The sequence below is a fragment of the Lepisosteus oculatus genome, chromosome 10 (genome assembly GCF_040954835.1).
Source record: "Lepisosteus oculatus isolate fLepOcu1 chromosome 10, fLepOcu1.hap2, whole genome shotgun sequence".
Classification (NCBI taxonomy): domain Eukaryota; kingdom Metazoa; phylum Chordata; class Actinopteri; order Semionotiformes; family Lepisosteidae; genus Lepisosteus; species Lepisosteus oculatus.
The window spans coordinates 11,306,545-11,321,574 of record NC_090705.1 but is presented as its reverse complement, the minus strand read 5'-3'; the positions used below and the strand labels follow the sequence as shown (position 1 = coordinate 11,321,574).

Here is a 15,030-nt window from a genome sequence, read left to right as displayed (position 1 = left end):
CATGATCGGTCGATGTTTTTCAGCATGCCGAGACCGAGCAATGGCAAAGCGTCAGAACCCACACCAGTGATCCACGACATCGGCTGCAGTACTTATGCCAAAGTTACATATGGAAAAAAATAGGAGCAGTTGTTTTATGCATTGTGAATTTTAAATTGGTTTATATAAAAAAACTCCCAGACTTTATTTATGGAAAACTATGGAAAAATAATCAGTTTTCACAAAAAATGAAGTTAAAAAAGGAACAAAAGGTGGTCTTGGCCGGTATCAAAATTTCTGTCTTATTTGTCAGTGTGATGCCAAAAGGGTCAAATTGGAAGTTTATAATATTTTGCATTTGCTTTTCTTGTTCCGACACCTGTTAAGATAAAGCACTAACTTAAATCTATCGACTCGCATTTCGCAAGAGGTTGTTTGCTGAGAAAAACAACTCCACGCCCCGCCTCGTCTGACAACTCCCCCCAGTGACAGCCCTAGCTAGTGGGCAGGCTCGCCACAAAGACTCAAACGTGCCTCACCTAGTGCACTGGTAAATAAACGCGAATGTGACAGCGAATGGGATTATCTGCGGCCAACAGGACACACCGGTCCGTTTGACATCTGTCTGATAACCCGAAGAAGTGTATTCCTGGGTTTCCAACGGTTTTATCGCGTAACCACCCAGGAATGCATGTAGTCTGATCCGTTTTGAAATGCAGCAGTTGGAGTGTTAGGTCTGCACAGCACAGTGTCGTGGTATCGAATGCAAAATTAGAATCCGCAAAAAACTGTATGCTTTATAATAATATTCACCTAGTATATAGCGAACTGTTGAGAAAAAAGGGTTTCTGGTACTGACAGACGTATGGATTGTGGAATGCTACTCTATTAATTACCGTCCGCATAGATCCACTGGCTTCTAGGCTGGTAATTTCTTCTTCAATTCAGTAATAATTTGAAGCTTTGCGTTTTATTTTTAGACATAAAATTGGAAATTATCTGTTTGAGAGGTGGGGTGAAGTGGGTAATTCAAAGCGATCGTCTATGTATGGGTTAAGGTGGCTCGGCGTGTAATGATAAATAACATTTAAAAATGAGTATCTCCGCTTTTGTCAAGTTCAGCCTGCCTCACGAATACAATATGTAGGGTACTTCCACTTTTTAAATCGAAGCAATACCTGGAATGTTAAGGTAAGTGTTTAAATTAAAACAATTCTTTATACAATGGAGCTGTCTTTGACAGAACATTGATAACCATAGTTTGCTGTATTTAGACCGCGCCTTTAATCCCCAGAGCATTAATGTCATTTCTTAAGTCGTTAATAGACGAACGGATTTTAATAAAGGCAACCGACGGCGCAAAGGTAGATTTAAAGGAAACGCAGTTTTTTTCTATTAATAATTGCCGTGCTGCATGTTAAAAACGTGAACGCCTTTTCGTTAACACCGCACGGTATTAAAACACATTTGGCGTGATGTATGTTTAGGTCTTATCTTTATGAAGTTGTCTCTTCTGAGGCGTAACATGTTTTAACCCCGTTTCTTAGAAACAGGTCCCTAGAAATGGAAGGAATCGAGCACGCCATGCAGAAGAAGGCTGCAGAGCTGGAGCGCGTGGCGGAGGTTCTGGTCACTGGGGAGCAGTTGAGGTAGGAGGAGCTCTTCCGCGCGCGTTTGACTCGAGGAGCCGAGGCGACGCAGTGGGTTCAGCCCCTGAAACGATACAGCATTTGCGTTTTTGCTTTTGTTGAACTCTCGCATGTGCACGGTGAAATACGACTTTGCATTGCACGACGACCGGAGCTGGCGATTGTAGTTTGTTTGTTTTTTTTGGGGGGGGGAGGGAGATGTCCGGGCCCAAAACATTCACACAAAAACGCGTGACAAGCTACATCTTGAAGGAACACCTGTTGTTTTGTGAAATGTGAACAGGGCACTTGTCGTGCACAAGGGAAGCAGCATACTGACTTGAGGAGCTCAGGTTGGGAATCCGGGTGTGTGAGTTTGCAGCACATTCACAAAGGGCTGCCTCACATCACTATTCACCCAAACTCTCGCTCTTGGAGAGACCAGGGGTTGGCGACAAAATGGAGACCATACAGTCATTTCATAAAGTGCACGATTTTGTGCTTAATTCTGAATTTGTCATTCATTTTTTTTCCTATACCGTCAATTCATTTATTTTGTTACCGACACCAAGACAATGTGAGAAATTGTGACTGCAGTTCCCCTGTATATTAATGGGATGTTCCTACTGGTTCTTCGGTGAAAATCTTCATGCCTGGTGGGTTTCCTGACCAAGCACTCGGGCCACTTCAATCTACTCTTCATGTTCTGGAGACGTAGCAGGTTTTGTCCATTACTCGGGCATAGACCCCAGTTACTGTACCCAAGTTTCAGATAACAGTCTGAAGAGGCTGCTGGTATGAAGAGTTAAAACACTTGTAAAATGAAGTGCTTGTCAGTAGGTCACTAAAAGAAATTTAGCATAAAATGTGTGAAGTAGTTCACTGTATGTTAACTTTGGACTTGCAAAGTTTACTGGTTCCTTTATCTGTTTAATATATATTTAGATATTATCTCTGGATAGATATATACTGTACAGTGCCTTGCGAAAGTATTCGGCCCCCTTGAACTTTTCAACCTTTTGCCACATTTCAGGCTTCAAACATAAAGATATAAATTTTTTATTTTATGTGAAGAATCACCAACAAGTGGGACACAATTGTGAAGTGGAACGAAATCTATTGGATTTTTGAAACTTTTTTAACTAATAAAAAAATGAAAAGTGGGGCGTGCAAAATTATTCGGCCCCTTTACTTTCAGTGCAGCAAACTCACTCCAGAAGTTCAGCGAGGATCTCTGAATGATCCAATGTTGTCCTAAATGACTGATGGTGATAAATAGAATCCACCTGTGTGTAATCAAGTCTCTGTATAAATGCACCTGCTCTGTGATAGTCTCAAGGTTCTGTTGAAAGCGCAGAGAGCATCATGAAGACCAAGGAACACACCAGGCAGGTCCGTAATACTGTTGTGGAGAAGTTTAAAGCCGGATTTGGATACAAAAAGATTTCCCAAGCTTCAAACATCCCATGGAGCACTGTGCAAGCGATCATCTTGAAATGGAAGGAGTATCAGATCACTGCAAATCTACCAAGACCTGGCCGTCCCTCTAAACTTTCAGCTCAGACAAGGAGAAGACTGATCAGAGATGCAGCCAAGAGGCCCATGATCACTCTGGATGAACTGCAGAGAACTACAGCTGAGGTGGGAGAGTCTGTCCATAGGATAACAATCAGTCTTACACTGCACAAATCTGGCCTTTATGGAAGAGTGGCAAGAAGAAAGCCATTTCTCAAAGATATCCATAAAAAGTCTCGTCTAAAGTTTGCCACAAGCCACCTGGGAGACACCCCAAACATGTGGAAGAAGGTGCTCTGGTCAGATGAAACCAAAATCGAACTTTTTGGCCACAATGCAAAACGATATGTTTGGCGTAAAAGCAACACAGCTCATCACCCTCAACACACCATCCCCACTGTCAAACATGGTGGTGGCAGCATCATGGTTTGGGCCTGCTTTTCTTCAGCAGGGACAGGGAAGATGGTTAAAATTGAGGGGAAGATGGATGCAGCCAAATACAGGACCATTCTGGATGAAAACCTGTTGGAGTCTGCAAAAGATCTGAAACTGGGACGGAGATTTATCTTCCAACAAGACAATGATCCCAAACATACAGCAAAATCTACAAAGGAATGGTTCACAAATAAACGTATCCAGGTGTTTGAATGGCCAAGTCAAAGTCCAGACCTGAATCCAATCGAGAACCTGTGGAAAGAGCTGAAAACTGCTGTTCACAAACGCTCTCCATCCAACCTCACTGAGCTCGAGCTGTTTTGCAAGGAAGAATGGGCAAGAATTTCAGTCTCTCAATGTGCAAAACTGATAGAGACATACCCCAAGCGACTTGCAGCTGTAATCGCAGCAAAAGGTGGCTCTACAAAGTATAAACGCAAGGGGGCCGAATAATTTTGCACACCCCACTTTTCATTTTTTTATTAGTTAAAAAAGTTTCAAAAATCCAATAGATTTCGTTCCACTTCACAATTGTGTCCCACTTGTTGGTGATTCTTCACATAAAATAAAAATTTATATCTTTATGTTTGAAGCCTGAAATGTGGCAAAAGGTTGAAAAGTTCAAGGGGGCCGAATACTTTCGCAAGGCACTGTATGTATAGATATTGAAGCATGGTGCTAATATTTCCACTTGAGAAGTCTTGTGGCACGTTTATCTAAACCATAGATGAGCAGTGTTATAATAGGTAACAGGCTAACAGCACGCAAACATAAAAGTCAAACAATCATTATCTTAAGTTCAGAACAAGAGGCAGCAATTATTAACACAATTTCACACATAAAAGTGCTTCAGATAAGAAAAAAACATGTTATTTCCTTTAATAAGCAACTTTAAGCACTTTTAATAAGGTGATTAAGTTACCCCATTTTGAATATAAAACAAAAAATATAAAACACCGCTCAGACTAGCTTTGTCCAGTGTGCAGGTGTGGAATGATAGTGTGAAAGAGTTCAAAGAAGAAGTCTAGTGGAAGCAAAGCTTGTCTTATCCTCTTCTTGGTGTTGCCTTCTGTGTTTCTGCAGATAAGAGATACGATTGTGGGCTTCAGCCAGAAATTCCTTTGAACCATGGCCACCAATCCAAATGCCGTGACAATTAAAAAGTATTCAATGTTAAGTGTTTTTTTTTTAGATTCCTGAAAAATGGACATGCTGTTTTATAACTTTTCTCCATTTTTTAAATTTGGCTGAAGGCCATGCTGCTAATTACATAAGTAAAATTGTTTTCAAACTACGACATGGTTATGTTTGCTGAAGATTGGAAAATAAGCCCAATAATGTCAGTGAATTAATTGCTGTCTCAATGTCACGGGTTACAACAGAGACAGTTTCTTAGTGCTTCTGAAGAGCATGATTTGAATTTAATTTAGGAATTATGACATTTGCTGCCAAGCACACTCCTAGAGAAAGTAAAGCTGCAACAGCTTTGACCTTTCATCTGTACCCTTTGTTTAGAGAAACACTTGCAATTGGATAAAAATATAAAAATAATAGAGGGCATCCCTTATAGTGCCTAACAGCCCGTCATAAAGAAATCAAATATTACATTCATGAATTTACAGGAATTTACAGTTATTAAAGGTAATTAAAACAGATTATGAAGTTTCCATATAAAATGCATTACACATCTATTGTTGATGTTGATCTGTTGGTATTGTTATGATCTATGAACTATTAACATAGTTGTAAAATTTGGAAAATTAGAAGTAACAAGCATAAAACAATAAGGAAAGGAGAAGTCTGAGTGTTTGTTACCACCTTTAGTTTTCATGAAAATATATACTGAGAACTGAAAGTGAAGTCATTTCCCTTTGGAGCCTGTTTGGAGTCTGTAACATCTGTTAAATTAATCTCCATGCGGATAAGCCTGTGAGTCAAAAATATGTTGTACAAGCTCAATTGATCTTTTTTATTTTAGTGTACAGTGAATTAAAGTTGATTAAAGCTCCATAATACATAGGTAACATATAGTATACAGTATATTTTGTCATATTTTCTCAGACAGCTCATGCAAATAGGAAAAAATACTTTTCTTTACATGAGAAACCTTTCTTTTGCTTGTTAAAAAGGGTATAAAGCATCTTCTGAGTTCATTGTCATAGGCAGATGGAACATATTGCAGACGTTTGAAAAGTAAAATTCTGTTCTCAGATTACACAATGACTTGGCTCCCCGTGGTCATCAGATTGACTCTAAATTTAGTGTTCAGTGGCCAAGGACTGGGTGGAGTTGAGATTGTGAGGAGAACCCCAGATACGAACTGGCTGTGTGAAAGTGTCTGGGCTTGTCATGGAAGTCGATTTGTAGGTAAAAGATCACTGAGAGGCTGAAGTATTTACCTGGATCGCACAGTAGTTATTGCAAACCATATCTTAAAATAACCATATCCTTCTCTTAACGACAGACTACTGTTCTTTTAAATTTTCTCCATTCATTGGAAGTTTCATTTCACACCTCTCTGCACCCATTCTGACTTCACACCTCTTGATTGGCCTCTCTTTCTGTCCCCTGCTCCCGCCTCTCACTCCTCCTCCCTCCCAACCTTTGTTCTCCCACTACTTTACCTTTGCCTACTGCCCTGTCTCTCTCACACCTGAAGAAGGCTCCACGGTCGAAACGTTGTGTTCTCTTTCTTCTTTTTTCAGCATGCAATAAACCTATTACTTGTTCCTTTGCAGCCTACGCATGCTGACACAGCTACCCACCTGAACACATATCTTAAAATGTTCCTTTAAAGTAATGGATTTTACTTCCGGATTTTTTGGAGGCGAGAGTGGTTACCCCTGCTTGAAAACAGCAGAGAATAAAAACAGAATATGGAAATGATTTGACAAATTACATGGTGATATTAACGGGAGCAACACCTGCTGTACTAAGGCTTCAGCTAACCCGTTAATATCACCATGTAATTTGTCAAATAATTTCCATATTCTGTTTTCATTCTCTGCTGTTTAAAGAATGTTCCTGGCATGAAGAGTTAAACACCCATAAAATGAGGTGCTTGTCAGTAGGTCACTATCACATCTTTATAGAAGGAAATTTAGCATAAAACGTGTAGTATAAAGTTTACTGTATGTTCACTCTGGACTTGCCAAGTTCATCAGTCCCTTTTGAACAGAATGCGTCTTATGTTAAAAAATTTGATAACATTATATTTGCTTTTCATGTAAGAGTTAGTCCCAGTGCTTTGAACTACTAGGTCAGTATCATAGGAAAATACACAGTCTGAGACCCTTTTGTTTAGAATGGTTTCCAAATTTCTGTGCACATTTTCACGAACTTTTTGATTTCCTGATTTCCAATCAGGGGTGTTGTTTATACTAGTATTAATATAAATACCCTACTATATTGTTGCAAGAAAAGTACAATATTACAGTATGTATGATTACCAACATACTGTAGGCAACAACAGCTGATAAGGAAGATTAAAAAGTCACATTTGAATTAAAAGAAAACTTTACATTTGTTTAGCTTACTCTCATATGTGACCTTTTTCGCATCTGTTTATAGTTGATGGCATGTAAGAGCACAGTCAGCTAATTTTCTTTACACAAGACATTTGCTACACCTCAAGGGACCTCACGATATTTAGCAGCTGGAGCAGAATTTTAGTCTTCTGTGTGTTAAAGGCTAGCTACATTTTTCAGTTTATTTTCTTTTCCAATTTTTTTTAAAGATAGCCACCTACAAAAGCAACGCAACAGAATTAACAGCAGTTTCCTTCAGCAAATGTATCCATGCCATAATGTGTGTGTAAAACGCTAAATAGAAATATAATACTTGCTAAATTGTGTTTTGATTTTAGCAAGCTGGGCTGATGGTTTTATGATTTGTATTATGAACAGCCATTACAGTCATAGCAGCCAATGTTTGGTTGTCTTTTTGCTGAATATATAGTAAATTATTTTTTATTTCCTTGTACACAAACAGTGTACAAGAAATTAACATTGGATGAATCAAATCAAACATTTTGCTTGTTTAAAATAATTGATAAAATAATGTGTCCAGAAAAACTTTTGAATTTTTTTACTTTTTTCATAGACTAATAATTCAGCTTGTGATTATCTTTTATTGTGTATTTAACCTAAACAAGCCACATTACAGATTGCAACACAAGTGATGCACTCCTTGTTCATTTTCTGCCACAGCTACTTGTTAGTCTTGCTTGGTTTAATATTTATTGAACTCCCCAAGGTCTCTTAAGCTACAAACACCTGATGAAACATGTTGACTTTGGATCCTGGCTCATCAACTGTTTGTGGCTGATTAACTTCATGTAGCATTTGTCACATCTGTAGTGAGATCCATCCAAGCTTAACTGCTTTATCCAAGTCAGGGTTGTAGGGGAGTCTAAGCCTAGCCCTGCAAGCAACGCAGGATTCACCCTGCTAGGCTGCAGTGCTAACAACTGTGCCACTGTGCCACCGTATCTGTCTGGAGATATGAATCAAAATTCATAACATCACATACCTGGAGCACTGAAAGTTGTAGAATGTTAAATAGAGGACATCTGTGTTTTGTCCATGTATGTCCTGAAATGCATCATAGACTATTTCCTTTCCTATTTCTGAAAATTAACCTTTTAATTAGAATGAGAAGATAAACCTTTTTAAAATTGACAGATAATGGAATATTTCCTGTATGCTTCTAAAAATATCTGTGTTATTGGCAGTATATTCTGTTAAGAGAATTAAATTATCCCTTCTCCACCTGACCTGCTGTGTAGAGGGGCTGGTGACACAAAACAGCTGCTGTGGACGACCCTGTGGATGAAGTGGATCTTCTCCTGTATGCACGTCGCTATGGGACGAAAGCCCCTCTTAAAAGTGCAGAAAATGATTAATCAAACAAACAGGAATACAAATAGCAGCTGGCACACTGGTCAGCATTGCTGTTTCACAACACTGGGGGGCCTGGGGTTCAATTCCTGGGGGTGCTATCTGTGTGGAGTTTGTGTGTTCTCCCCGTGTTCACTTGGGCTTCTGCCATTTGCTCTGGTTTCTTCCTAAAATCCAAAGTTACACTGGCAGGTCAATTGGTTTCTGGGAAATGTGACCTTGGTCTGAGTGTGTCTGTGTCTGTGAGGGTCCTGCAAAAACTGGCATCCCATCCAGGGTATATCCTGCTTTGTACCAGTTGCCAGGATAGACTCCAATTCCCCTGCAACCCTGTATAGGATAGAGTGCTTAGAAAAAAGATGGATGAAATTCAAGATGGCAAATTTGAGTATGAAAGTTTGTGTTTCTGAAACAACAACTAGTTCTTAACATTATGCATGCAATATTTTAGGAAGTAATTTAAACAAAGTGGTAGGCCATTTGAATACAGAATTTAGTATTGCATTTCTTTGCATATGTTGTGTGGTGAGAGTCCAGAGGACAGACTCAAGAATTGAAGCTGTATATTGCTGCACAGTTATTTTAAGAATATCCTGTTGAAAATTATGCAGTAGCCTGTGGGTTCTGGGTCATGGTGGGCAACTGAGACAGTAGCTGTTGATGTTACTGCCTTGGAGGAGCATATACTTACAATATATGCAGCACTTGGCTGAGCTATTCGGTTTGCCAGTGTTGCTGTTTGAGAACAATCAACCTTTTGTGAAAATGTTAAAATAGGACAGAAAATTAGGCATAGCTGTAATACATGAAACCACTCTCAGCTAGCATCTTTGACCACCAGAGGAAATTCGATGATATATTTAGACTACCAGAGGTTCCATATTAAATATTAATTCTTAAATTGAACACAGAAAGCATTCAAGGTAATGTGTGAATAAGGATTGTTGAAAACAGTTCATGGATAGAAAAGAGAGAGTATTAATAAGGGTAAATTCTCTTTACAAGAGGGAGATACCATCAGTTTTCAGTTATGCTTGGAAAATTATTCATAGTTGTACTTTTTACAAGGGTGTCAACGTGCAAACCAGATTTAGGGCCAGGATTACCAATATTACAGTGCTTAAGAGAAATCAACATGATACCGTTCACAGAGAGCGTAACCCCTTAGAAAATTAAACAGTGACTGACACAAGTCATTAGGTTCCGTGATACTACTCCAACATCTGTAAACTAATTGGACTTTTTTATTTTTACCTTAAACATATAAACATAAGAAGTAAAGCTGCATTTTTATAAAGATACAAAATGTACTTCCCAGAGGCATTGCCTTATGTAATGAAAAAAAACCTATGGACCTGATCACCTTTATAATAACTATTACCACAGTATGGAAACACACTGTTATCTAACTATGGTATATCTGATTATTTCTAATTTTATTACGCTGCGGTTTAACGTGACATGTTGTATTTTTTTTTTTCATTCAGGCTTCGCCTCCATGAGGGAAAGGTTATTAAAGATCGCAGGCACCATCTCAGGACCTACCCCAACTGTTTCGTAGCTAAAGAGCTGATTGACTGGCTGATGGAGCATAAGGAAGCATCTGACAGAGAAATGGCAATCAAGATTTTGCAGAAACTACTGGACCAGAGCATCATTCATCATGGTAGGTGTTCTTCACAATTTTGTGAAAAGCTGCTGCAATGCTCTTACCTTGTACCATTTTCTAGAAACGTACAAATTCTTCATTGTTTTTACATTCTTTTGGAGTTGCTGTGATGGTGTCCTTACTAATGCACAATATACAGTATCGTTAGCATCAATTGTTGTATGTGCAGAAATATTGAACCTTATAATACCACATAATATGCTTATTATTATATGTGTAACCTACAATCATAATGTCTGTACCATCCAGGGGCATTCAAAGCAGCTTAGTGATTATCTCAATTGCTTTATATTAGTCTTCAATGGGCTTTCATAATGAACACGCTGGTTTTCTTTCACAGATGTTTCTTTAGTTTTGAAAGAAAGCATATAGAACAAATGGAATATGATTTACACGTCATCTGACTCGACACATTTTTTTTTAATACCTTTCAATAATTTCTTAGTAGTTCATACATAACTAAAGAACAAGAACAGTTGAGCCCTGGCCGAGTAAAAAAAATAAGTTTCACATACAGTATATTATTGTTTTTTAATATGGAAATTGTTTGGCTGCATAAAAAAGTAATACTTGCATTGGTTGAAATATTATATATTTATATTAAGTATAAAAATAACAACTATTAGAGATCTGTATGCAAAATATATGTACTATAAGGATCAGGCCTCTCTTAATTGAACCGATTACTTGTTTATTTAATCAGTAGTTGTTGTCAATCTTTAAAACCATGTGAGCTCAAATTTTACAGAGGTTCTCCAGGACCAGGGTTAGACACCCAATGTTTGATGATTGTCCTGTATTCAATGATATCTGATATTATACTTTCTCTTCATCAAAAAATATTTTTTCTGTCTATAAAAATGTTAGCATGCCACCTGTTCCCTTTTTAACTTGTACATAGAACATATGCTGCACTAGACCTGGGTTTGCAGATGAAGATCACTCATAACATCACAGATGTAGAGCACGAATGACCAAAACGTAACTTACACGATTTGGGAATGTCCTGTGATGGGACACTTCTGGGTGTATGTGACTGATGTGATCTTGGACTTTAGAGGTATAACTGTTCCATTGAACACTCAACTCCTCCTACTCAATAATGATTCCCAGCTTGCTAGCAGTCTTAAGGAATTATTTAATTGTTTAGCTGATGGGCCTAACTACAGCAAAAATGTTTTCAGCAAGATTGTGTGGAGACTGAGATACCCTTGAAATGCATTTTCAGGCTTCCATGTGCAGAGCTGGTTCTACAGCCACTTTTCTTTGTGCTAGAGTGACCTCTGTGTTTCACAGTGTTTCTTTGATCAGTGGCTCCACCCGTTTTTGCTTTGAGCTAATTTGCTTTGAGTTTTTTTTGCGCTGCCTGTATTTGCCAGTGCTCTCAAGTTACTCTACCGGTTAGGAACAAAAGAAAGGTTACAAACGAAAGGAGACCATTCGGCCTATCTAACCCATTTGTTAGTTGGCAGACCAGGGATCTCATCCAGCTGTTTCTAGAAAGAAACCAGGGTATCGGGTTCAACAATAATATGGCTGGGGTGACTTTTCCACACTTCCTACGAGTAAACCAGGTGCTCCTGTTCTTGAATCGATATTCAATTCTGTGACCTTTGGTTCGTGTTTCACTGTTCATTTTGACGAAATCTGCTGGCTTGCCATTGTGAATGTGTCTTTTGGATTTTGAATGCTTCTAACAGTAGTAAAGGCACTTTGTCAGTCAATATCAGACTGTGACAAGGATCCCCCCAAGCTGTGCAGAATCGCCTGCATGCTATCAGGGGTAGGGTTGGGACTAGTCCATCAGATTTATTTGAATTTTTTAGCAACAGCGATTCCTGTTGCTAGGCACTTGTAGGATTGCAGTGACATCAATGAGAGACATGTTCCCCCTCCAGTCGGCCTGCTTACAATTAAGGCACTCTAGAATGTAAACATACTGTATGTGCAGTGTGTATTTACCGGCAGATATGTCTGCTATCTCCTGAACAGTGCATGTCCCTGTGTCATTCTCTCCTCAGTTGTACAGGATGTGTAGCTACATAGCTGAACAAATTACAATTGGTGATTCCACATTGGTTGGGTATGAAAGTTTTAAAAAAACTGTCTGGTTAGAAAATAATGACTAGTGGAAACAACCATGAATCATTTTAAACTTACATGCTCTCATGCTCTTTTAAATTTGTGGAAGAAGGAAATGTCTCCATACTTTGAAGCTAGCAATATATTGAACTATTCTGGAAGAAAAAATATTGATGTGGGCTCTTTAAAGGAGCTATGGTATTGCATAGCACAGATACTGAATATATTTTTAGTAATACAATATGCGGAACATATTATTTTAGGGATATTGAGTGAAATCTCTGTAGTGTTTAGTATGTAAACAGTTTGTCTTGTTTTTCTTTTGCAGTCTGTGATGAACACAAAGAATTCAAAGATGCAAAGCTCTTCTACCGTTTCAGGAAAGATGATGGAACCTTCCCATTGGATAATGAAGCCAAGATTTTCATGCGAGGGCAAAGGTTATATGAAAAGTATGTTACAGTATATTCGATTTTCAATGGCAACTACAAAGATGACTATCAAAACAAATAATAGGTGGGGTCCACAACTATAATAATAACAATATAATTATTAATAATAATAATGCTTATTATTATTATCAGCATTAGCATCCTCGGGTACAATTCGTACATTCAGGTATGCTGCATACAGTGATTTGAAATTCCTGAAATCCACTGTAAATGTGTAATATTAGCCAGTCAATGTAACATTGTAATGATGCAGATTGAATTATTCTGATTTTCTGTATCAATATTTCCATTAACCGTGTCTGACAACATATTTTTGGTTCCAAGTTTTGCTTTCATAGTAGGTAGTATGCGATAGTATAGTAGCCTGCATATTTTCCACTCCTCAGTCACGATTAGCAAAAACTATGAAGTGAGGAATCTTTTGTTTATTTTTTTTCTTGCATTGCTTCTCAAAATATACCATCTTCCCTTCATAGTTCCTTCATGCACTTCTAAAATATATAAAGTACAGACTGAAATGACTTTTATTTTTTTAAGTCGGTCGTATTTATTTTACTAACACTCATTTTTTATTCTTGGCAACGAATCAGTTTTTGGAATACCATACCATATAATATGGTATCGATGTCTATACCAGTCTTTTTGTTTTCATAACATTAACTAGATGGACTGAGAAAAATTAAACCTCATTCATTATTCAGAGAGAAGCTCTGTTTACGGTGTTTTGGGAGACTTACATTTCTTAGGAACAATCCACTAAAATGTAACATTAGTCAGGTGATTGATAATTATTGTAGTGAAACCCAGAACACTGTAATCCAAGTCATAGACATTTGCACTGTAAATTATATGACTATCAAGTTTGATTAATCTTTCCACTTTTAAATTATTATCAAAGTCAGTAGTATTTATGATGTGACTTTCTCATTTGTAAGTATTTGTCACGCCCTCTGCAGCCAGAGGGCGCTCCTTCTCTGTCCTGTCCCTAGTTTCCAGTCTGCTGTCCTTCCTGTCCCTGTCTTTCCCTTGGGCTATATATTTCCGGGTCTTGCACTCTGTCCTCGCTCAGCATTGAGGTTCGGATGTCCTGAGACCCGCCTAGCACCAGGGCGCCCCACGTCCGCTCCCTGAGGGCATAGGTTTCTATACGGCATTCCTGAACTCTTTGCACTAATGAGCCCGGGCCTTTTTCCCGTCTCGCCGCTACGCATATGGGTCTTTTTCTGCTCTCCTGCTCCCCACGGTTTGTCCCTTTGGACATCCGTGACAGTATTATATTCCGTTTTATGGACCTTTTTGTTTGGGTTCAGCTTCATACTATGGAGTCCATAGTATAAAAGGATACTTTTTAGTTCATATCCTTATAGTAAAGTGGGGGGGTGCAAGAGGTTATACAGGAAGTAAAATATTTAAGTTAAGTAGTCCGGCCTGACAGCATCAGTACAGTCATTTCCAAAAATGTCAAATAATAACACCACTTCACCTACTCGGGCAATATCAAGAAAAGTTTAGTGGCCTCTCTAATCTTCCGTGAACAATTTGGTTCACAGATTGTTAATTAGCAAAAATGTAAATACAAATATTTATTAAACAAAACTGCAAGTATTCACAAACAACAGAAACTATTATATACAGTACAAATGTTTTCTTAGCGTCTAACATTGTACATCCAATCCTCTCTCCCAGCTGCCTTATAGCACTAAATACATTTCGATATAAATGTTTTTAAAAGTAAATTTAAGCATTTTCATAAACTTGATTATCCAAAGGTGATCTTACCCTTTAAAATGATGATTTAAATAAAACAAATTCTGGTCCCTAACAATCATACATCCACATAAACAAGAATGAAAAAAAAAGGTGCCTAGTTGATTTATAAAATGAAATGTTATTAGCTCCAAGGGAAGTATGTCTCCTTTCTCTGAATTTACTAAACTCCCTTCAGTGCTGAAATAACAGTTTGGTTTTGGATCTAGAAGAGGAAACAGTGATAAATATCAACAGTCTGCTGTAGCTCAATAGCTCCTGTTTCTCAGAATGCAATGTATCTTCTTCATACTTGTTTATCCTTCCATCTCTGACTTCCTTATATTCTTAGTACACCAGACGGTCACATTGGCTGTTAGTCATCTTTGACAAATTGTTAGTGTTTTTCTATTTTTTTCCACAGCTGAGAATTTAGAAATTAAATAAACATATCCTTTAAATGCATTCAGAAGCACTTACTGTGCACTGTAATCATTAAGACTTCATGAAGCCCAGATGTTTCTATGTACAACCATCAGTTTTCAGTCTAAAACCCCAAGGCATCAACAAAGCAAAACTACTAAAACTGATCTACTATGTATCTGTGTAACATCGACCACTGGCTA

General features: G+C 38.1%; 1 protein-coding gene across 3 annotated transcripts in view; it reads left to right on the top strand.

Moving 5' to 3' along the window:
• deptor (DEP domain containing MTOR-interacting protein) overlaps positions 1 to 15,030 on the top strand; it is a 52,299-nt gene that overhangs the window by 4,747 nt on the left and 32,522 nt on the right. Inside the window, exons 1-4 of one of the 3 annotated variants that reach the window (XM_015357848.2) lie at positions 471 to 1,170; positions 1,527 to 1,628; positions 9,943 to 10,121; positions 12,535 to 12,658. In XM_015357848.2, the coding sequence (XP_015213334.1) occupies positions 1,163 to 1,170; positions 1,527 to 1,628; positions 9,943 to 10,121; positions 12,535 to 12,658 (413 nt within the window). In that variant the 5' untranslated portion in view covers positions 471 to 1,162. Of the gene's footprint in view, positions 1 to 470; positions 1,171 to 1,526; positions 1,629 to 9,942; positions 10,122 to 12,534; positions 12,659 to 15,030 lie in introns of those variants that run through there. The other 2 variants (XM_006635947.3, XM_015357847.2) reach the window with 2 other exon arrangements.